The sequence below is a fragment of the Antennarius striatus genome, chromosome 17 (assembly GCF_040054535.1).
Source record: "Antennarius striatus isolate MH-2024 chromosome 17, ASM4005453v1, whole genome shotgun sequence".
In the NCBI taxonomy this organism is placed as follows: domain Eukaryota; kingdom Metazoa; phylum Chordata; class Actinopteri; order Lophiiformes; family Antennariidae; genus Antennarius; species Antennarius striatus.
In genome coordinates this window covers 15,066,013-15,089,779 of record NC_090792.1, presented here as the reverse complement: position 1 = coordinate 15,089,779, position 23,767 = coordinate 15,066,013, and the positions used below count along the sequence as shown (strand labels likewise).

At 42.1% G+C, this 23,767-nt stretch overlaps 1 protein-coding gene across 2 annotated transcripts in view; it reads left to right on the top strand.

Annotated features, from left to right (window-relative positions):
* Positions 1-23,548, top strand: part of fermt2 (FERM domain containing kindlin 2) — a 34,688-nt gene extending 11,140 nt beyond the window's left edge. The window contains exons 3-16 of one of the 2 annotated variants that reach the window (XM_068338026.1): positions 2,925-3,158; positions 8,564-8,692; positions 10,500-10,532; positions 12,115-12,340; positions 12,485-12,587; positions 12,883-12,990; positions 15,184-15,318; positions 15,941-15,990; positions 16,464-16,588; positions 16,704-16,810; positions 16,906-17,124; positions 20,753-20,877; positions 20,996-21,137; positions 21,260-23,548. In XM_068338026.1, the coding sequence (XP_068194127.1) occupies positions 2,925-3,158; positions 8,564-8,692; positions 10,500-10,532; positions 12,115-12,340; positions 12,485-12,587; positions 12,883-12,990; positions 15,184-15,318; positions 15,941-15,990; positions 16,464-16,588; positions 16,704-16,810; positions 16,906-17,124; positions 20,753-20,877; positions 20,996-21,137; positions 21,260-21,433 (1,910 nt within the window). In that variant the 3' untranslated portion in view covers positions 21,434-23,548. The remainder of the gene's footprint in view (positions 1-2,924; positions 3,159-8,563; positions 8,693-10,499; positions 10,533-12,114; positions 12,341-12,484; positions 12,588-12,882; positions 12,991-15,183; positions 15,319-15,940; positions 15,991-16,463; positions 16,589-16,703; positions 16,811-16,905; positions 17,125-20,752; positions 20,878-20,995; positions 21,138-21,259) is intronic. The other variant, XM_068338027.1, reaches the window with a different exon arrangement.
* Positions 23,549-23,767: the final 219 nt, after the last annotated feature.

Here is a 23,767-nt window from a genome sequence, read left to right as displayed (position 1 = left end):
AACCCTGGACGCATTTACCATTTGGCTTTGGTGTTTTTGCTTTTAGCTTCACTGCTTTTCAGACAAGTCTATATTAAACCATGCCTTCTTAAAACCATGATTTCTTCCTGTTGTATTTGGTGCACTGAGCCGAGGAAGCGGTCTCGGTCAGGCGCTGCAGAAGTGATGGTGGTGAATGAATGAAAATAACTGAGTCGGTCAAAATTTATGGATTAATTTGCCAGGTTAAAGCACGCACACACACGCAGCTAATGCATTTAATGGATGGATAAGAACACCATTGCTTAGATAAATCCACAAACCTGTGTGCATGCACTAACACACAGACGCGCAATCTCTGGATCATCTTTCACAACCTGCAGAGGTCATAAAACATGGTTTTGCCATTCTGTTTCGCCTCCCCTTGTCTTTCAAGCCTTCCATTTTCGAGCACACACACACACACAGACACACACACACACACACACACACACACACACACACACACACACACACACACACACACACACACACACACACACACACACACCAATCACTCTACTGCAGAGCTGTGGGTCCACATTTAATGCACCCAATTACTTAGGCCCCCTCTTCTCTGGCTGTTGCATTACGTCAGGCTTGGCAGGCTGTATTTTTAGCTCGAACAAGTCAGCTCCCTCCTTCTCCATGGGTTCAGTTGCCACCTTGTTGCTGAAAGAAACCAACGGACCCCTCCCCAAGCTATCCTCGTCCACTCAGAACAAATCAAAGGACTGCGCAACGACATAAGCCAGCCAAAGGAAAGACCGTGTCAATTAAGGTTTTGCTCATGGGCGGCTACAAAAAAACAGAGCAGAGGCCATTTAGAGCTTGTTGAGGGTAACATGGAGCAGCCAGGATTTTTATTCATACCTCCCCACAAGCTGTACATTGGTCATGCATGCTGAGTATGAGGATGTTTCTATGGAATGTGGTCTGCGGCGAAGACCTAAGTGCCAAGTGTTAGGCTAGGCGTTGTGCATTACCCTGAGACACCCGAAATTACAAGGTTCTTGGTGGAAAAACTGTGACTGGAGTTATGAAAATATATTCTGGTCTATTTTCAAATTTCAGATCCTTGCTCCCTCTCATTAGTTGGCTTTAATAATGGCAGTGCACATTAGCAGGAGCAGTTTCTTTTTAAACCAGCGATGAGGTTGTGTTCTGCACAGCTGAGGCAACGGACTGGAGTGATGACAGCCAGACCCCACGCTACCAGACTAACTAACAGAGGGTCTCCGAGAGAAGAGAGACGGGAATGTCCTTACTCAAGTACAAAGTGTTTTCCCCCTGGTGTAAACAGCATAAAACCCGACTGCTTGATAAACAACTCCCCCAGCCAAATCCTCTTGCCCCCGCCAGTCCCTCTCCAAAAGTCTCTCACAATGACACACGCATTGAGATGCTGGTGGTCACTCATCTTCTATAAACTGTTATCTTCTCCCTATTGATGGTTGCTTTCCCCACATCACAGCAGTCTACTCTCTGGTTTGAAGCAGCCATTCTGTTGGTTCTCCTACTTACCATCTAATCCCATTCACTGGGCTTTAAATCGGGGTCAGCACCGGCGTGTAGGCGATACATGGGGGTGCCCCTATGTAAAGTTAAGGTCATTGGGAAACAATAGCACCACACAGAAGCAGAAGGGCAATCAAGGTTTAGGTTACCATGGCGCCAAGCTGTCGGACATATGGAGGACTGTTGAGACGCATTGAGAATCACCATCGTTGTTACTATATTCCTTTTAGCGCGAGAGGAAGCGACGTGCATGCATCAGTAGTGGAATAATTCCAGCTTGTTGGTGCTGATGTTTTCTACATTTTGTGTGTTAAGCATCATAAAGTAATTTCAATTATGCCTGCAGTTTTTTCCATTAGTAGATGCAGCCTCCTTTGTATGAATGCAGTGTTGTTGCCACATGATGTAATGTGCCATCAACCTACAATAGAAAATGGATGCACTTCTCATTGAGGGTCAAAATGAAGCTCTTATGTTTGACCACAGGAACATTCATATAACTTGGCTGTTTGCCATCATACACTACAGTGATCAAAATCAGTATATGCTTCAAACGATCTTGTTACTGCAGCTGTATAGAATTTAAGTCAGATTGACTGCTATGATAAATAACTAATGATTGAGGTGGAAAAATATATATTGTCTGTGAATCCTGAGAGGACCCAGACGGACATCGAGGAAAAGCCCGAGAAGCTATGATGACGTACGTGGGTGGAGGAAATGAAAACCCTGCATGGGAAGTGCTTTTCTTGACTAATGCCAGACCAATGACATCACCACTTGGAAAGAAACAGGGAAAAGTGTAGTAGGCTGAGAAACGATGGCCTTATTAGAACCCTCTCAACAATCAACCAGAATCTGAGACGTCAAGTAACGCATTCAGTACAGTATGAAAAAAAATCCGTCAACACATAGAGGTCTGCGGGTTTCACCTTTTTCTTTGAAGCCAGATACACGGTGACAACAGAAGGTGTGTAGCTTTGTGCTGCGCCCCCCTAGAGCAAAAAGACTGGGAGCTATAAGGGGGTTTTGAGTGGCTTGTATCTGCTTTACGGATCACAGTGCAGCCTTGGAACAAAGGAGGAGGTATGAACCTGATATCCCCATGGTGTCACACAAACAGCCACGTCTTTCACACACACACATATGTCTCCTCCCCTTCACTTTGACCTCACCGCCCCTGTGCAAACATTCACTCAACCCCCAACAACCCAACCACAAAAAAACCCCAACCTCATTCTTGAAAAGACGTATTTGGTGACCTCAGATCATTAAAGTGTGAACAGTACGACAACCCTAGATGTGACAAATTATGCAAATAAAAAGTTGTCGCATTTTCTGCTGGTGATTAAAACCCATCCTTTCTCCTCTTTCCCTCCCCTCCACAGATGTGAAGAAGGACTGGTCGGACCATGCTTTGTGGTGGGAGAAGAAGAAGACATGGCTGCTGAAAACCCACTGGACTTTAGACAAGTACGGCATCCAAGCCGACGCCAGGCTGCTCTTCACGCCGCAGCACAAGCTGCTGCGTCTCCAACTGCCCAACATGAAGCACATGAAGGTCAAGGTCAACTTCTCGGACCGTGTCTTTAAGGCCGTGTCTGACATCTGCAAAACTTTCAGTAAGTTGAATAATTGACAGGAAAGCAGAGTGGCGTTCATAGATTTAGTTGATGTGGAAAAACAGTTGAATGTGAGACGATGTGTGACTGACTGGGAATGTATTATGGAAATAAGCACAGAATAGGGGTCCAGTCTACTTTGAGTCTGCTGTTGCTAGACTCCTGAACCAATCCCCATAACTAATTCCTTTTTGGAAAGATTCAAGAAATCAAATTTGATTCTTTCCTTTTTTTTAATGTATGACAGTTTGTTGTGTTGAATAACCTTTATGTATAAGTCTGCTGTTCTTAAGTCACTGGGGTCACATCCTGAGACCTCGGCTCCACCCGTCTCAAATTAATGTTTTGTAAACCGAGATTATCAAAGTGTCTCAGACTTAAAACACACATGAATGCTGACATGCATGTGATCTTGTACTCTTACTCACTTTTATCTCTTCTTTTTTGTTGGCATGTCTAAAATTAACTGTTCCCTGGGATTTTAATAGTACCCAAGGTTTGCACACTCAGACATTATGGATATATTCCATTGCTGCCTCCACCCTGTCCCGTCATACATATGTCAGAGGTCACCCACTGGACCACAGTGACTTCTGACCTGCTAACGCCCAGACGCCACCCTTTCCCACTTCAACTTAGTCACTGTCTCCAGTGGGGTTAGCTGGTTTGTGGAGCACCCACCAATATAAGTGCCTCCATTAGGCAGGGTCATACCACACCTGTTTGTGTGTTTGTCACACACAACAGGCAGGAGCTCCAACTTCAACTGCTTTGCGCTGTTTTACAAGCAGGGGTCCACCTCGTTCTTAACTAGGCAGGAATGAAAAGGTTTTGAGTTTTACAAAGCTGTGGGCCTTTTAACAAAATAAAATCGACCGAGTGCCACTGTTTGTTCAGGATATACAGAAAGACTTTTTTTTTTTTGAAAGCAGCAGCAGGGGGGTGGGGGTCGAGGGGGGCAGGAATAGTTAGGAATGTGCCTGTTGCTTCTGTAATAAATTGATTTCAGCTTGAGTTGCAGACAAATTTTCTTTTGGTTAGTTGTACATGTCCTGAAGTTTTTGATGTCTTGCCAGAAAAAAACCAAACAAACCAGAATGTACCATGAGAGCAGTTGGAAAGCTCTTAGCTGGAACGGTGGGGCATGACAGCTGACTTCCAGCTGGTCTGGAAACCTTTCTTTTTTTTAAATTTTTGCTATCAGGGTCAACGTTGAGTTTTACTATTTCCTGTACAGAGTTTTTGCTGACTCCCTGTGAGCTGTGCGACCTAGAGAATCAGAGCGACGAGCCCTGTCCAACTAGCCTCTACTCTAGACAGCAAAAGGGGGGGTGGTGGGTATAGTGTAAGACAGAAACCCAGAGGAAACCATTGGAGATTTTAGTTCACCTTCTGTCTCCAGTTCATACTAATTTTCTATCTGGGCTATTTTTGCTTCGGTGTATTCAGACGGACGCTACTTCCTGTTCCAGAACATTTTATCAACATGCATATCGACATGTTTTTAGGTGCAGCAATCTTATACTCTCCTTTTAAATCTCTTTCGTGCCACTCAGACTCATTACATACATTAGAAAAGTGTAGGAAATCAACGCAACTTTATGAATTTAACTATGAAACCCATTATCACCGCTTTACTACGCCCATGTCCATGGCAGCTGTGTCCTGACACAGATACGGTCCATCTGGGCTGGTCGGGACCTGAGAACACTCAGCAAAAAGATTGATGTGCTGTTACACATGAAGATCACTCAGTCTACTCCTTTTTTGACCTCTGATTCGGTTTGGCAGCTCTTACATCCAGGGCTTTAGCGATCTTTTTATGGAAAAGGAAAATATGAAGGGGTGGGGGTTTCCCAAGATCACTTAAATTTAAGTTTATGAAGGGGTGGGGGGGTGGGGGTGGGGGGGTGGGGGTTTCCCAAGATCACTCAAATTTAAGTTTGACAATTTGTTGAAGGGTTGATTGTTTTGTAGTGCAATCTACAAAAGTAGGTTGAGGTCCAGTCAGGCTGAAGCTAATTATGGCTACCCTTGTGCTAAATGTTTATAGTCGGTGGCAGAGAGTACTGGAAACTGTATGCCACAGCATTGATTGATTGATGAAATTGATTGATGGATGTTGTAAACTGAAATAAAGAAAGGTCAGATAATCATTAAATTTATTTCAGCTCTAAATTTCTGTATAAATTGCTCAAAGGTCTGACATATTAGACCGGCCCCTCATTCTGCAAAGGGTCATTTGCTCGGCGAAGACTCAATATGACATGAGCTTGTCCTGTCTAGACATTGCAGACTTACTTCCAAGACATTAAACACACATATAAACCTCCTCCCTCTTACAGGAGGACTGCTTTTCTCTTTCCTTGAGCCAGATCACAAAATGTTCTCTCCCACTACCGACGAACACATGACTGGACTGGGAGCCTGATGTTGAGGCTGCTTCGCTCAGCAAAGCGCAACTTCAGGGGAAATAAGAGTCAGGCGTCTCCACTTAAGTTTTGTGGGTTTTTTCTTTTTCTTTTTTCTTTTTTAGGCAGCACTCTTTCGCTTCCATATGTGGGAAAACTGAGACACAATAGGAGTAACAACAATACTGCAACTTTGCTGTGTGTGTTTGGAATGGATGAAGATAAAGAGCACAGGAGGAGTGTTGAGTTGATTAAATGTATTAAAGTGAAGTTTAGCCAGAGCACTTTCTCCTTTAGAAATATTTTCATAAATGTCCTGGACTAATGTTTAATTGTTTTGGGTGAGCAGATTTATGTCCCATCAATCAGTGGTCTGCTCAACTGGACCAAGTGTACAGGCCACTGTTGACACAAAACAGGAGTGTAGTTTGGCCTCACCTTCAACTCTTAAATTAATGTTATTGTCCCTTTTTAGTGTCCTTTTTGCTTCCTTTCATTAGTTGAACACAACTTCCACTCTTAACAAAATGTCAAGATCAATTATTATCATTTTATTCTTTATTATTATTATAAATCTTCAACAAAAAATGCCACATGTGCTCTGGATATCTTAGTGTGTTGTCACTGGTTTATAGCATTGTTAATCTCACTATATCACACTCCTTATTGCATTAAAAAAACCAAGCACTATTTGATCAGTATATCTTCACAAGGTCGATAAGAATGCAGGAGAAAAACAAAGGTCAAATCACTCCTTCAAAAAAATTTTTTTTTGTCCATGTAGGGTCTGTTTGTACGGCAAACTTGAGTGCTATAAAATCAAATTGTGACAGTGTTAGTGATTTTTCTACAGCTGGCCCTACTCACCGCAATGAATCATGAGTTCCAAGAATTACATCACGTCAGCCTAAATGGCTCTCAGTCAACTTCTCACTTCTGGCTCCGGGCTCAGTTTCTACCACGAGTCTGCAGGATGGAAGATTTAGGTCTTTATTGTCTGAGGTATCATTTCTACCAATGGAAGTTTTTCACTCCGGCATTACTCAGCCTTCCTCTACTTCCTCCTCCCCTTCCCGATGTCACGGTGAAAAGTATGTGGTGAGTGTAGGCAATCACGTCCCCATCTCTAAGTCATGATTCTTGAATTATCACTACAGACACTTTATTCATCACTTAACGGAGAATGTCAGCAGGAATTTACGCCAATGCTCATCTATCCTGATTTGTTTGTTTTTTCTATGGTAACCAAACTTAAAGATACCTGATATTATCGTGTTATATATTTTTCCGTCAAGTCCTTTTTTAAAATTTCATTTCACTTTTATATGTTGCAGGTAATGGATTTTAAAGCTTGATAATTGTATTTATTATGGTTTGAATGGAACAAAATTAAAAAAAAAATACGGAAACACATTTGTTGAGGTTTGTAATCCGGAAACAATTGATGGAAGTTATGTCAGATCTTTTATTATGTCTCATTAGTCTTCTCTTTTCTTGATGTTGGTTGCAATGAGATCATGAGCATGAACACGGAAAATGACATAGTTTAAAAGTACCACAAGCCTATGCTGTGTCTCATCGAGGGACAATGTTCTACCCATGTACACATATTTTGGTACACACTTGAGTGTTTGTATTTGGCCCGCTCACACAGCTCTGTGGGCCCCCTGCACCTCACATGGCTGTATAAGGGCACAGAGATTGTGCTTCATCGCTGCAGCAGAGCAAGAACGAAGGGAGAGGGAGAGGAAGAGAGAGAGGGAGAGAGAGACTGTGAGCTCTCATCTGGTAGTTCTTAAACGCCTGGAATGCTTTTGCTTTAGTTACACAAACCAAACAACATTTCTCACCCAGCCAAGACATTCTCTCCCCTTCTGCTCTTAAGTTCCCCCCAAAAACCATCCTCGATCCATCTGCAACACCTTTCAAATTCTTCGTCTTTAGAAAATGTGAAGAAGACCTCTAATCTAAGACCGATTATTCTCAGTTGGATGTGTTCTTGCTGTCTCTGCTATATCAGAAATCAGAACCGTTCCATCTTAAAACACCATTACTGTGCTGGATGATGGTTCCCTAGGCTCCAGGTTTAAGGGATGGAAGGAAAAGAGAAGAGAGAGGCAGCTCTGTTTTATTCATTATATTCAATCTGCTTGTCTTACTATCTTGCACTCAGCTCACGTACATTTAGGATGTTTATTTCATTTCATTTGTCAAGGATTATTCTTTTCTCTTGTAGAGTAGGGGTCCTAGTATTTGCTTCCAGCAACTGAATACTGGTTTTATGTGTCAGTGAGATGAAAAGATGAAGGAATGGAAGAGGGCAAGAAAGAAAGAGAGGTTGTCTGCCCTGTCTCAGTTGGGGATTACAGTTAAAGCAAGATTTGTTGGGGGGCCTGAGAAAAGGGATTTGCAATTTTCCACTCCTTGTGCACAGCTGTCAACAATCCTTACCGAATTCATTTCTCCTTTTGCCTCTTTATTCTTTCCTCTTTTATCCTCAACTTTTTTAAATTTCCATTATTGCCTTCACCAGAGAGTTGGAGGTTTGGTGATCAGTACTGTCTGTTTATTTGTTTGTGTGTAAGCAAGACAACCCAACATGTTTGAACTGATTTTAATGAAATGTTGTCGAAAGGTTTCCCCTCGGGAGAAAAACGTGTAATTAAATTTTGAGGGTTATCTGGAACATGGTAAGGATCCAGAAACAGAATTTAAGTTTTCTCTCCTAAATTCTGCAGTGGTGATGACATCCCCCACCCTAGTCTTCCTCTGATTGGCTGTGTTTACGGTGACATTTCTGAGGTTCCATTTGAGAGACGTCATGGCCATAGTGGGATTTTGTAAATTACTTATTGAAGGCATGTGCTGTCTGACTGCTCTCATGTGGTCTGATTGAAGCTTAAACTTTAACAAGGAATTTATTTTGTAGTGACCTGCTGTGAGGCAACGTTTGTGCCAAATGACCTTTTTTTTTCTTCCTCACTCTCACTCCAGATATTCGCCACCCGGAGGAGCTGTCTCTGCTGCGTAAGCCCCGTGATCCCAAGAAGAAGAAGAAAAAGTTGGAGGAGGCGGAAGAAGATGATTTGGAGCTGGAAGGTCCTCTGTTAACCCCAGGATCAGGTGACTGGGTGGATGGATTGCTACTCTGTGCAATGAACTAAATAAACATTTGTATTTCACTGTGTGTAACCCTATCATTTCCCTCCAGCAGCAGGTTGAATAGCAGGTTCCAGTGGTTGTAATGGAGAGTTTTCTATTCTTTGTGTGTGTGTGTGATCGTGCCTGTGGTTCTAAAACCAACTAAGATAACTCCAGATTGCTTCGCCCTATTTCTGGTGACCAAATACGAATGTGAGAGTTTGAGGCCTGCCTACTGATTCCTTGGCAGGGAGGACGAAGAATGGTTGAGATTCCACACATTGTTGGTCATGCTACCATTTTAAAACTCAAACCAGGCTACATGACTGCGTGTTATACTGGCCTTTTTCTCTCCTCACAGTGATGAGGGACTTACGGTCTTGTGAACGGGGAGTAACACAGCAGGTTATGCTGCTGTTAGCATGAAGCTAACACTGTGAGACCCGGGTGAATGGGTCCCTTTGTATGGTTTGAGTCTGTCATGCCTCAGTCCCTGGTTCGTCTCCTGGCTCCTGTAATGGCTTACACACTCTCATGTGAGCTGGAGAGTCACGAAAAGTCACTGGAACATTTCTCACAAGTACTAATTCTAATCACAGGTTGATATGATTCATAGTGAAGCTAGTTGTGGATTGCAGGTAGTCCTCAAGATAAGAACCTCTGACTTAAGAACATTCGTAGATACGAACAACTTCGCACCGCCATATTCAATGTAGTTTGCCGTCACCAGTTTCCGTACGTGCGTGTGTGTGCGCGTGCGTGTGTGTGTGTGCTATAAACCGACACATCTGCATCCTCCTTCACCAGATCAGAGGCCGCGTTCAGCCTTTTGTAGAACGGCTCACCTCTTTGGTCGGGTGTGTTTATATTTTGGTTCTTTATTGTTCCTTGAGCAAAAAAGAACATTGAACACATCTAACTCTGACATCGATGAACGGTTTATGGAGAGATCAACTGGATATCACTTTGATACCCTTTTCATTAATAGAATTAAAATGATGTTGAAACAACTGGATAATGAGTTGGCAGTCCTTACGCAGTCACTCATTGCTTACAACATTTCAATATTGTATATATTCCAGTGAGGTTGACACTGACCTCAGACATAAAAGATGTGGGTGGATAAGGAGAACTTAACTAATTATTTATGCTTAAATGCTCTAAATCCTTAAAAAAAAAAAATCTCATCCACTACCCGTTGATGACGTCTCCTGTCTGTCTGCACACATATCAAGTTCCCCACTGATCTGGTTATTTTACTTCCTAATCCTACTGCTACTGCCATGGTTTAGCTGTTGGTCATGATGCCTGTACATCAGTTCCCTATGAGCTCACCACATGTTGATCCGCCTGTTGTATCGAATTATCTTTCCTGTCAGCATTGAGGATAACGCTCCACACAAGCATTACTTTATATTTTTGCTTCAGTTTATAGATGCATGGTTGGGTCACTTTGACCAGAGCAATGTCTGTGTTTTCAATCAGTCATGCTGTGTTGGGTGGTTATGAATGGGTGGATGGAAAGGACTGAACCTCAACGCTCGTTCCAGAGTGATGAAGGGTGAACTGACTCATCGCTCAATCCGAGACTTGGCAGCTGGCAGTGGCCGGTGGAAATGCCACACATCTCCCCGTTTTTGTGTTCCTCTGCTTTCCTTTTACGTGCCTGTCTTCTCAGGGTCCTTAATATCTTAAGTCTGTCCACTTGGTATTGTTTGTTTCCGTTCCATTTCCTCCTTCCACCTCCTAGCTTTTTATTTCTTTCTCTTACTCTTTGTTTTCATCCTAGCCTCTGAGATAATTTACATCGGACCTGTCAAAGGTAAGCTTTCCTCTTCCTCTGTCCTTTACTCTTAAAGCGCTGCTTCCTCACCTTTGCCTTGCCTTTTCCTCCCTGTCCTTCACTGCCCCCCCACCCCCCAAACATCTGGAGTGTTGAGGTCACATGACATCTGTAGGCTTGGAGACTCAGTAGCCAAGTCACTTGACTGTACTTCCATAGGAAGTCAGCTGATTTGGGTGGTCACATGATAAAAGCTATGCCTCATATCAGCTAGATCAGAGATCATTTTTTGTTCTGTTGCTCCAGCCCCCCTCAAACGTTTGCGGATAACTAAAGTTAAGCTGTTAGGGAGAAACAGTCACAGGTAAATTATTATCCTGTTTTTGTGGGTTTTTGTTCTGGTTTTTTTCTATATTCGTCCAAAGTCCTAAATGCATTCCACAGCTAAAACTGCACACATGAGCTTTTTGTTGAAAATCTAATCCACAAAAGACACATTTATTTATTGACAGCTCTGCCTTGATTGACTTTTTGTCTTAGGAGCCCCTGGTGGTCCAGCTCCATCCATCTAAGCCCTTCAGGAATCCGCAGTGTGGGAGCATTAGGGAGTCAAGTCACGATAACATTCTTAGCGCCTCTTTGCCTTTACTGGATGGTCTGTAAACAGGATGGAAGTGACCTAGTTGTATTTTTAATGGGCTGCCAGCTTTCTTTTTTATATCTCTCTGGATATTTGAGATTCCTCAAGAGACCCTATGGGAAATGGGAGTTCTCCTCATGACCTGATGAACCCATTAGGGAGGCATTGAGGAGCAACCTTAAAAGAGCTGCTGAATAGCACCCTCCCTGCAAGGAACGGGTGACCGTAGCGGGGCCCGCTGTTCTCATGACCTCAGCCTGCATGCACAAACATACACGTGCAAAGTCGCAAACATAAACTGAGCCCATTTCCTCATTTCAGAAGGGATTTAGTGGTTTAGCTGGTGTTGCTTCTTGACCTAGACCCTACGGAGGGGAGGGGGAATGTGGGCCAAAAATACTCCAAGCCAAAAGGAAATGCAAACACAACTGTTTGAATTTAAATAGGGATTGAAAACCAAAAGAGCAAAAGAAAATGTAGATCATGTTTACCTTTTTAGATTTAACATTACATTAAGAAATCATCTTCATTGTATCTACACATCCTCCCCTATTTTTGCATCCCCCCCCCTCTCCTCTCTGTGGCATCTTGTGCGGTAGTTTGCTGTGTGTAGTGCATTCCTGCAGGGTTTTTGACTGTGAATAAGTGGGTGACTCTGACCATGTTGGGCAACATCTGCATGCTGAGCCACATCAATCCGGCCATCAGCAGGGAAACATTGTCTAAGCCACTCATCTGCAAAATGTGGGCTGGTGGTCACATGGTGGTGGTGACTGCTAGCTGACCTTCTAGGCTGCAAGTGTGTGTTGTTAAAAAAAATTTCATTTTTTAAATTTCTGTGTGAGGCCACAATTAAAATTATAATGGTTAATAATAATAATAATAACATAATATAATTATTGTAATATTCATTCCAACTATAAGACTGTTTTCTTGGAGGATATCATCATTAACTTCTGATGGTTTAATGCTTTTTTTCAGGGAGCATCTACTCCAGCCCGGGTTTGTACAGCAAGACTATGACCCCCACCTATGATTCCAGAGATGGCAGCCCTCTATCACCCACCTCTGCCTGGTTTGGGGATAGCCCCCTCTCTGAGGGAAATCCTGGCATCCTCGCAGTCAGCCAGCCGATCTCCTCCCCAGACATCCTGGTCAAACTCTACAAGCCCCAGTCTCTTCTGGATAAAGCTAAAATCAACCAAGGGTGAGATGATCCTCAATTAGTGGTTGTATTTAATCAGCTCATGGTCAAAATGCTTTAGTTGGGAGTATATTTATGGTTCTTCTGCTGCTCAGAAAGCTGCAGGGAGGTTGTTTCATATGACATGTTCTTGTTGTGCATGTACAGATGGTTGGACTCATCCAGGTCTCTGATGGAGCAGGATGTCAAAGAGAATGAGGTGCTGCTGCTGAGGTTCAAATACCACAGTTTCTTTGACCTGAACCCCAAGGTACATCCTATAGAGAATGCAGTTTCATCTTACACAGAAGCCCCAGAGGCATTGTGGGATATATGTTCGCATGTTGCTATCAAAATGAAGGGTGAAAATATACTGTATGACAATATACTGACTACCTAAAGGGGAGAAAAGTAATAACTGTTCTTTGGGAGCATGACCGCTCTAGGACTGCTGTGGTGAATTCTGCTGAAATTAAATTCTGTCCTGTGTGTATTAGCGAATGTGGGCGTTTGTTTATTCAGTCTTGGTGTGTGTGTGTTAACATCTGTGTCCAACCTCTCAACAGTACGATGCCATCCGAGTCAACCAGCTCTATGAACAAGCCAAGTGGGCCATCCTGCTGGAGGAAATTGAGTGCACAGAGGAGGAAATGATGATGTTTGCTGCCCTGCAGGTACATATTAAAAAATGTGTGTGTTTGTGTGTGTGAGTGTGAGATCTTGACTTTCCTTTTGCAGCTTTTTTGTGCCAGGATCTGAATTTGAATGACGTGTAGTCCTGTTTTTCAGAGGTCAGTGGGTATATTGCCATCTCATCCACAAGCTAATGAATAGGATGGTTTTCAGACTCGAGCTGCTGCTTCTGCTGTAGGATGCATGCTAATGCTTTGCAGAGAGTTGCGAACTGATTTAATGGGGACATTGCCACACATTCCTATTGGACTTCAAAAGGAACTTCTGTGTTAATCAGTTACCTGAATCATTAAATATTTCAGATGCATACGCTTCTCTTTTAAGACCATTTTGAAGTCTATCGGGACAGACATGCATGAAGTAGTGCAAAGGATATACAGGTGTGGCACCCTTTAACCCCCTCAGGTAGGTCCCTGTGTGTGCGTATGTGTGCGCTCACTTGTGTGTGTGTGTGGGGGCACCTCTGCTATTTCTGACCCAGTTGGGTATGGGGGGGTGCCAAGACCTCAGGACGCCACCCTGTCTTCATCCGCAGGGTAATTATAGAGCATCTCGGGCAACAGCACTCGGTCCCTTGGCCAAGACCACCCATCCCCAGAAAGATACCGTCTCGTAGACCTGCTCACATTCCTCTAAAAGCCCTCTGACACGCTGATGTTAGGATGTGCCTCATCAGTCTGGTTTATAATTAAACATAACGGGTTTCTTGTTACACTTCCTGAGAGATGTATGAGATGTATGAGTCTGAGTTGGGTGTTTAGACAGGAAGCTACTCTTTCACTACCTGTCTGTTAGCACTTGAGTAGCTACTACTGTTTCAGTTGGGTACTCTGAGCTTCTGGTCTGGGTAGATACACAGGATCTATATAAAGAACAATGATGGTTCATATTCAATATGTTACTGACTTGTGTTAGCCTGCTGTCACTTGGACATTCCACTTAGGCTGTGCATGGAAATGAGGTAATCATTGGTCAAGAGAAGTAAAGCCAACCTCTGGGGTAAAGATAGCACGTTGTACCTCTGCAGATAAACAACCACCTAAAAATCGAAACGGGAAACAAGCCACCTGGCTTTGCAGCTTTTAGATGACAATCGAATCAAAAATGCAATGGAATGAAGTGTCATGGCAAAACCCTTTGTCCCACATTCTGTAACCACAGCTAGCTAAAGCTTCAAAAACCCCTCCCTATCTGTCGCTGTCCTGACAGCTGTTCATTCATATATTGGTGGGGGTTGGCAATGGGTTGACATTATGAATACCGTTTGTCAACAAGCTGTATTTAGTGTCTGGGTCTCACACTTTGAGGGAAACGTGGTAAAAGTTTTAGCAACGTTGCATCCTAATGAATTAGTGTTTCCTCTTTTACGAGAATGCGCCGAGTCTCACATATGTTCTCACTAAAAACATTTTCAGAGGCTTATTGAAGTTCAAAGGCACACTGAAAACATTCTGTCCTTACCAATGTTGCTTATTCCTCTTTAGCGAGTCATGACCACCAACACTTCATCCTCTCCTGATCTTCAAACATGTTCTCTTCTCCTTCGTCTCCTTCAAAATAAAGTTTCATTTTATCGCAGATATAAACAATAGTACACGCTGACGGTGCTTTCTAGTATAAATACCAACACGTTTAAGTATTTATGCGGCAATTAACACAGGGCAGTTTACTTTTATGAGCCAAAGTTGGAGGGCTTATTTGTTGTAACACTTAGCGCAGGAAACCTTTATTAAAATCACTTGATGAAGGGGTTTGAATTGCTGACTCCATCATCCTTTACCTTTGTGATTAATTTTCACCAGAAAATTTGGATAAAAATATTCTTTGAAATTTTATAGATTCCAGTTTGCTTCATGGATAAAATAAGAAAATCTGGTACACACACTCAGAAACTTAAGTCTTTGTTTTGTTCACCGTAACCTTTGAAGGTCTTTACCGTAACTTTGTGCCCTAAAGGAAGATGTTGATGAGAACCTTTCCAGACGTCTCTGTTTCACTGGTTCAGATGTAGTCCGCTAACATAAGGATAATGAATTTGAGGATTTACAGACCATGATTTGGTATGGAGTTGTCCATATTTCACACCGTTGTGGACCTTCTAATTATGCTATCATAATTCTATGACAGGTCAGAAGTAGCTTAAAGGAAACCTTTTTTTTCTTGTTTTACCTCAGTACCACATCAACAAGCTGTCAATCATGTCGTCAGACAACCACATGAACAACAGCGAGAAGGAGGTAGATGAGGTCGACGCAGCCTTGTCAGACCTGGAGATTACTTTGGAGGGTGGAAAGACGTCCAATACACTGGTATGATAACACAACAGGGTCAAGATGTGTTTTCAAATACTGTATTAGTTTTCAAATAAATATTTACATTGTCATTTTCTGTAATATAAAACTTTTGATTTTAAATGTCTTTACTGGTTTTTCTTTTCCCTATTATACACCATTATTATTTCCCCCAGTTGCAGTAGTTGACAGTATGTTTGGTTCATTGTTCCTCTAGTGAGGTCTGATGATGTCTCCTGTCATCAGCTTTATTAAACAGGAGCTCAAACCCATGGAGACTAGGAACCGCCGTCCAGCAGAGGGGAACGAACAATGAAGTTTCTTGCTGTTATTTATTAAGCTTTCATCTGACAAGAGCCTGGGAGTGTGAAATATTATGTACTTAAATGAACCCAACACTTTTATCTGTTGTGACTGTAGCCCCGCCCCCCAGGACTGTTTTAGTTTATACAGCTTATCAGAGTAAACTGAGCTTAGAGATATTGCATATAAAATGTCGTCTTTAGAATACTCTGCCATGGAGTGACATGGAAAATGTACAAGGTTGAGCCAGAGTTCAGTTTTGATTATGTTTAACCATGTTCTTAATCTGTTACGGTTTAGATGTTTAAACTAACAGTTGTCTCCTCCTTCCTTCTAGGGTGACATCACATCTATTCCTGAGCTAGCGGACTACGTCAAAGTCTTTAAGTAAGTCCAAATCCAGACCCTCCTAATCCCACAACACTTTTTGCAGTTTCACTGTTACACTTTGGAGAACCCAGAACAACTGTGGTTGCGTTCGTGCAAAGTTTTCATTTGTCTAAAAGATGCTGAATCAAACGACAGAGATGGTGTCTGGTCAGCATCAGTGTAATGGGATGCATTATTTGCCACAGGCCATTTGCCAGCTGAGCTCTCAGTTATTATAGTTGGACCAAGCAGATTTTAGGCATACTCATTCTTGCCTTTGGTTGAGAAGCTGGTGGCATCTGGGAGTGTGACTCATAAAACGTTATAAAACGTGTGGATCTCATCTGGTGTTCCATTAATTTCCAATTTTGTCTCCTTTCCTATTCACCTTGCTGACTTTGCACTTGAGACTCTCTGTTTTTGTAGGGTTTTTTTAAAAACTTATTTATCTTCATCTTCCTAAGAAGTCTTTTTTCTTATGCATTTTGCAGACCCAAGAAACTGACACTGAAGGGCTACAAGCAGTACTGGTGTACGTTCAAGGATATCACAATTTCCTGTTACAAGAGTAAAGAGGAGGCACATGGGACACCAGCTCACCAAATGAATCTTAGAGGTACAAATGGTGTCATGTTGTGGGAATTTTTTTATATTAAAATATATATTATGCTTTATTTTGTCGTATGATCTTTAACCTGTGTCTTGCTCTGCGCTCTGGCTTCCATGTGTAGGTTGTGAGGTAACTCCAGATGTGAACATCTCGGGTCAGAAATTCAACATCAAACTGCTAATCCCTGTGGCTGATGGCATGAATGAGATCTGGCTTCGGTGTGACACGGTGTGGACCCAAGTTCTTTATTTTTTTTTACCAGTCACAGTCATTTCTTGTCTTTTTGCAGGATTTCAATGTCAGCGTTTGTCTTTCTTCTCCAGGAGAAACAGTACGCCCACTGGATGGCTGCATGTCGCTTGGCCTCCAAAGGCAAAACCATGGCCGACAGCTCCTACAACCTGGAGGTGCAGAACATTCTGTCCTTCCTCAAAATGCAACACATGAACCCTGACCCTCAGTTCATCGAGCCGATCACCACCGATATCAACCCGGAATGCCTGGTGTCTCCGCGCTACCTGAAAAAGTACAAAAATAAGCAGGTAGGCAGTGCTACTCAAGATGCATTTAAATGTGCCTCCCAGGTTTAGTTAAAAGCAGCGTGGATGAACAAAGAGAACGGATTAAGGGCTGATGTGTATTTTCGGGAAACTTGTTTACTTGTTTGACAAGTCTGTTGTGGAATTAAAGCGTCTGATGCTTCCCAGATGGACCGCTCCTGTGTTGTCTTGCATTGGAATGCAGCCTCCCTCGACTCCCCCTCATTTACTCTCCTCCTCCTCTTCCTTCTATTCCTACTTCCCCAGCCCCCCTCCGTCTGAGGGGAAACCAGGACAGCAGACGTCCAAACCACTCGGCATGCATACAGTAGAATTGCTCATGTCATATTGTAATGAATAGTTCTTCTGTCCTCTGTCTTTGTACTTGTGGACAAAACTTCTGCTAGAACTGACAAATGAAGAAATTATTCTGCAAGTCCAGACTGTGAGTGAAAGCAATGTCATCGACAACAATTATGTGAATGAATACACATGCCAGCATTTGAAAAGGTTTGCAATGTGTCCATCAGATTAGCATGTAACCAACAGGATGGCGTATGTACAGCGGAGCAGCTGAGTACACGGTTACCATAGTGGTGTTAGTTGGGTATACATGTGTGCATGTGGGGGGTGTCTACCCATAGCTTACTCAGTCTGGTTTCGTTTAAGTTGCAGCACAAGTGGAATATTTGCCAAAGGGTCGGAGGGATGTTGGAAGGGTGTTGCTGCAGTAAGTAATGACCCAGAAACAGTCTTGGTCATATCCTGAAATATGCTGGATGTAGGGTGGATAGAATGTATTAAATTATTGTTAGTGAAGCTACAAACCACGATTTGTTCAATGGGGGGTTTTTTTCATCTCCACATCATGCTCTTTGATACTGAGATTCCCGCTCCAGTTTCTACACTACAAGACAATGATAGAAATTCAGTTTTTAGCAGCTCATCAATTTCATTAACATGAATCATGAAGTTTGCTGGAAATTCCCTGAAACCACATGCGTACAATCAAAAACTCATGGAAACTATGTTTATGGAACACTACTGTAATTTCTTTTGTTTTGTCCTTCCATCCATCTGATTCCTTCAATTTATCTTGGGTCGGGTCGCGGTGGAAGCAAGAGATGCATAGATGGATGGTTAGATGGAGGTGTCTCGTGCCATGGTTCTCTCTGGACCTGCAAACCAACAGTTAGTGTGATAAGCGGTGTCCCTCAGGCACAGCATGAAAGAGTGTATTTTCAGGCGCACTCACACACGTGTACTGTCGTAGTGGGCGTGGAACATCAGGAAATGAGCCGCGCCTGGGAATGCGGAGTGGGACAACTCTCTGGGAAAAGCCAGTCCACACTCTCATAGCTGCGACCCCTCCCCATCTCCCTTGAACTGGACTTCCTGTTGGGAGAGAAGTCCCTGGAGCAGACACACAGGAACCTTTAGTTTACTTGGACCGACATGGCCTCTGAACAAATCTGTTCATTTACATCTGAGAAAGCAAACATTAAAGGCACAATAATATACTGTTGAATCAGAGACGTATGAGGCCCCTGTGGGTGCGGCTTGGTCTGCGCTGCCATCTGGTGGATGGGAATTGAATTACTAGAAATCCGTGGAATTACTTGAATGACTGTGGTGATAGAAGAGATAGAAGAGAAGCGTAAACTGTACAGTTCCATTATCACTACCTTCACGTGAAACCAGCCAAATATTGTGTGCCTGTGCTGTACTCTAAATGCTGCATGACTCCCAACCTTCACTGCCACTCTTCACATTTTGCTTGGTTTCATTGCGACTATGACCACATTCTATTTTGTTTTTGATACCTTCATCCTCAAATTTAGTTTCCTTGCTTGTTATTTGTAAAAAAATGTATTTCTTTTCTCATTATATGCATCTGCTTCATTTTTCACCCTTCCCCACCTCCAATGTTCAGCCAGGCTATATCAGGGACTTGGTAAGTTGAGCCACTGGTTGCCTGTAAGCCTTAGATACGTACGTTTGTGCATGATGCATAAGCTTTGACACCTTTTTTTTTGCGTCTTAACCGTCATACCTAACCAACCGTAGCGCATAGGGGCTGGTGGCCAGTAGAAGTAGGTTCTTCTTGTTCTCACAAGCTATAATGTTTGCAGCAAATCATAAGACATGCAAATCACAAGCCATCCTATTGATGTAATATTTGGTCATATTTGAGTCTTTGCAGGCAAGTTAGGGACAAATTGATATCCTGGGGTTTTTCAGTCAAACAAATGATCCAGTGTTTTTGCATGTTTTGGGCTTTTTAACACGTCCTGCAAACTTAACATTAATGCAAATCATTTGTCAAATCAACCCTTTGGAATCTAGAAAGAATATTAGAAAATGTATTCTAAAGTAACAAATTTTGTGATCTCAAAGTAGTTTAATTATGTTTTTTAATTATGTGGGTGTTTTTATTTAAACTTGAGAATGTTAAATGTTACGTGGGAAGTGAGCATCACAAAGTTCCCTTAAATGGACTTGTTTATTTTACTAATACCTGAGTCTCTATTAGCTGATTTCCATATTGCAAGCAAATGAAGTGACTGATTGGTGACCTGTGGAGGAGGAAGACTAAATCCACGACTGAAAATGCTTATCATTAATTATACAGATGGCAGCCCTGTTGAGTTGCATGATTAAAATAATGGGCTGCATGTTTTCCCTTACTGACCCAGGGTCAGTAGGGGACTGTGGACAGTAGGGCTGCCACAGATGATTTTTGATAGTTGACTAATAACCGATTATTTTTTGATTAGTTGACTAATGTGGTCAAACGTCAATTGAATGTACAACATACACCTTATTGCAACAGCATGAAGCTGCTCTTATATATTCATCATTAGTTTTCAGTTTGAAGTGTTTAAGGTACGTGCTAACTAAAAATAGAAGACAGTTGAGATGATAGTTCATTAAACATTTAATGAAAAGTTTTTGTAACAACAAACATTGTGTAATTTAAAAACAGTTGTTGAACTGTGTAGCAAACAGTGCAAACAGCTGAGTAAAATAAGGAAAAGGCACTAGCCTAAATATCACAAAATTAAATACTTCAGGGTTATTTTGTTTTTTTCCTTACCTTTGTCTTTGTCATCAAACGTAGCAACAATGACTGAGCTCATGTAATTACAGAATTATTATTAATCTTAACATTACAGAAAACACATGAAATGTGTCAAGGATAGAAAAACAGAAGCAACAGTGGAAGGTGCAGCAGCGGTTTTGAGCGAAAAAAAAAGATTTTAAAAAAAGCAAGAAATGACATCGACTATTAAATTGTTGACGATTTTAATAGCCGACATAATTCTAAGTAGTCGACTAATTGTGGCAGCCCTAGTGGACAGTCATACATATTGGAGCTTCCCTTGGATCACCAACAATAGTCTCGCTCCTCAGAGGCCTGATAGGTTTGTATTTGTAGACTCTTACTGCGTTCTGGTGAAATCCTGATAATGTGTGTGATAACTTCATCTGGGACCCTATTTGGATTTGGGTGCTTCAGGTGAATGAACTGGGACGACAGGAGGTATTTCTTCACAGGTTGTGTGTAAATATCATTGGTCAACTGTTGGACATATTGTGAAAAGTCATGCGTATTTTCTGTATCTCTAAGATTTCTGCCCGGATTCTTGAAGCCCACCAGAATGTGGCCCAGATGAGCCTCATTGAAGCCAAGATGCGCTTCATCCAGGCGTGGCAGTCCCTGCCTGAGTTTGGAATCACTCATTTCCTTGCAAAGTATGTTGTTGCTGCCTTCATATGTAGGCCTCTGTCACCTGGTCTTTGCTTTATGTTTAAGTGCCACATATCATTTCATCTACATGCTTAAATATGAAAGAGGCTTTCTTCTTGTCAGGTTCCAGGGTGGAAAGCGGGAGGAGCTGATCGGCATCACTTACAACCGTTTGATCCGCATGGATGCCGGCACTGGAGATGCTATCAAGACCTGGCGCTTCAGCAACATGAAACAGTGGAACGTCAACTGGGAGATCAAGATGGTAGAGAAAGCAGTTATTTCTAGTAGTATATGTCATCGTACACTCTATTGTCTATTGATGAGAAATATAATCAGATCCCCTCAGATTTTTGTCATAGCGTGACTGATTTTTCCCCCCATCAGGTGACTGTGGAATTTGCCGACGAACCCAGTCTGTCCTTCATCTGTGCAGAGGTGGACTGTAAGGTGGTCCACGAGTTCATCGGTGGCTACATCTTCCTGTCCACGCGTGCCAAGGACCAGAACGAATCTCTAGATGAGGAGATGTTCTATAAGCTGACCAGTGGCTGGGTCTGAGCGACCCCCCCCCCCCAGACCACCAGGGGGTCAGTGATTGTAGGTCAGGGGCCAGGAGGGGAGTGACTAAGTGTGGTTTGGGTGGTGGAACCACATTCAATTGTATTGTATTTTTATTTTATTTCCCCCCCAGTCTTTTTTAATAATTTGGAACTGTGCTGAAAATTCCAGAACAGCTTCATAGTTGCCATGGATGACAGCATTTTAGTCTGTATGTACACACACACACACACGCAGACACACACACACAAACTCACACATTGTTTTTTCACATTAATGCTGATTCGTTGAACCACTATCATTGTGGTAAATGAGGTCCAGATGAACTTTTGAACAGAAGCTTTCCAGAACCCTAAAACAGGAGGCTTCTCTCCTTTCCTGTGGCGACCATCTGCCCCTCCTCCTCGGCCCAACGGCTGACCACTTGCATCCACGACGACCTCATAAAACCAATCAAACACCAGATGTAATCCCAAAGAATATTTTATTTTTCCTTCTATCTCTCACGGTTGTTGTTTTTTTTTCTCTTCTTTGTCTCTTTCTTCTTGAACCAGACTTGAGGCGCTCACATCAAACTCTCATTAAAGCGTTTTATGACTGCAGTACCGCTGATTCATGCGGTTATATCGACTTATTTATCCTGAAAGCGTCCAAACAAAAGGGGCGTCTGTAAACGGCAGTGGCCACCGACGGCAGCGCTTCATGTCCATCCTCTCCACTCTATGGAGGTTTAATCCCTGTGTAGTCACACGGAGGCCTTTCTACTCTATACAGTCCTGCTAATGAATAAGCTGTTGCTAATGTTCCCTTTGCTTTAGATGTCTTGTCAGTTTTGTGTCAGAACTCGGCTGAAGCGACTGTCGAGTCTGTTGAAGTGTAATTGCTTAGCTGACAGGTGTGACATTAAAGAGCCCGAGTTTAATTTTATATTTAAAAGATACCTAATGCTGAGCGTGTCTGGAAACACTAGAGTTCAGTTCACTGGGATGAGAGTCCCGTGGATTTGAAAAATCTTATCCAATAAAAAACAAATCACGTCTAGTCATTTTAGTTTCTTAAAAATTTCGTTTCTCCATGATGTTTCAAGATTTCATTACTTCCTCCCAAATTTAGGCGATCCCCCTTCACAGAAGCGTGTTTTGGAAGCATGATCTGAAAGCATGCTTTCAAAAAAAGAAAGGTGCTGCAGATTGTTCATCATTTTTCAAACACGTTGATGTAAAATCATTTGGAATCCCAGATGTGTCATCGTTACAGTTCACACACACAACTTTTTTTTTACTTAGAACTCAATTGCCAGTCTGTTTCTCACACCATATAGTATTATATCCTATAATTATCATTACACACCAGCAAAAGGTCATCAAGTTTGAAGAATGCAACTTTTTTTTTTTCATCTGTCCTTAAAATGAAGGATCAGTAAATGAAGTATTATTTTTTTGTAACTAATGTAAAAACACAAACATTTTATAGAATTGTACAGTTTTTTTTTTCTGCTTTTAGGGAAGGGGGAGGGGGGGGGCATCCGTCAACTTGTCTAGTATTCAGAATGTGCCTGCTTATGTTGTGACTTGTCAGATGAAGATATATATGAAGATAACACTAGTCTCAAACTCCAGGTTTGATGAAGATATTTTTTGAGTACATATTATAATTAAAAAACTACAGATACCTATGCCTTCTCTATGTGCTTTCCCCCCTTGTATTTCTGTTCATTTTGACTTTTTTTGTGGCTGACAATGTCCGTTTGTGACTCTGAGGGTTTACTTTCCCTTTTTTTTTTTTAGCTCATTCTTTAGACAGTGATACCTTATGTACTGCAAAGTTATTTCACTTTACTGTCTTGTTTTGTCACAGCTAAGGTGTGCCATTTAATACATGTCCGTATGAAGGAGTCCTACATTGTTTAGACCCTGGAGTTTGAGACAAATCAGCAAAAGTGATCAGAGGTCAAGAGAAAAGCAAGCCGAGTGTTTTTCTTTTCTCTTAAGTTATCATTGTTTGCCTCCAGTGTCAGGAGCAGCGGTGCATGTCCTGCTGTTTTGTTTTGTTTTCTCTGACTGTAAAAAATGCATTTATTTTAAAAAAATAAAGTGATTTTTATTTAAAACCAGACTCCAATTTCCATCGGATCTTTTATTTATTTAACATTACAGTGAGATAAGTAAGTCAAAATGTTGGTATCTCTAACAAATTTCCCCTCATTTAAAAGAATAAATAATTTTAATCCAGCCTTGCAAAAAAATCGATAAAGTATGAAACGAAAAGCAAGTCACGTGCTGTCTATGTTTGGCCACTAGGTGGCAGCCAACATCAATCGACCTGCAGAACCAG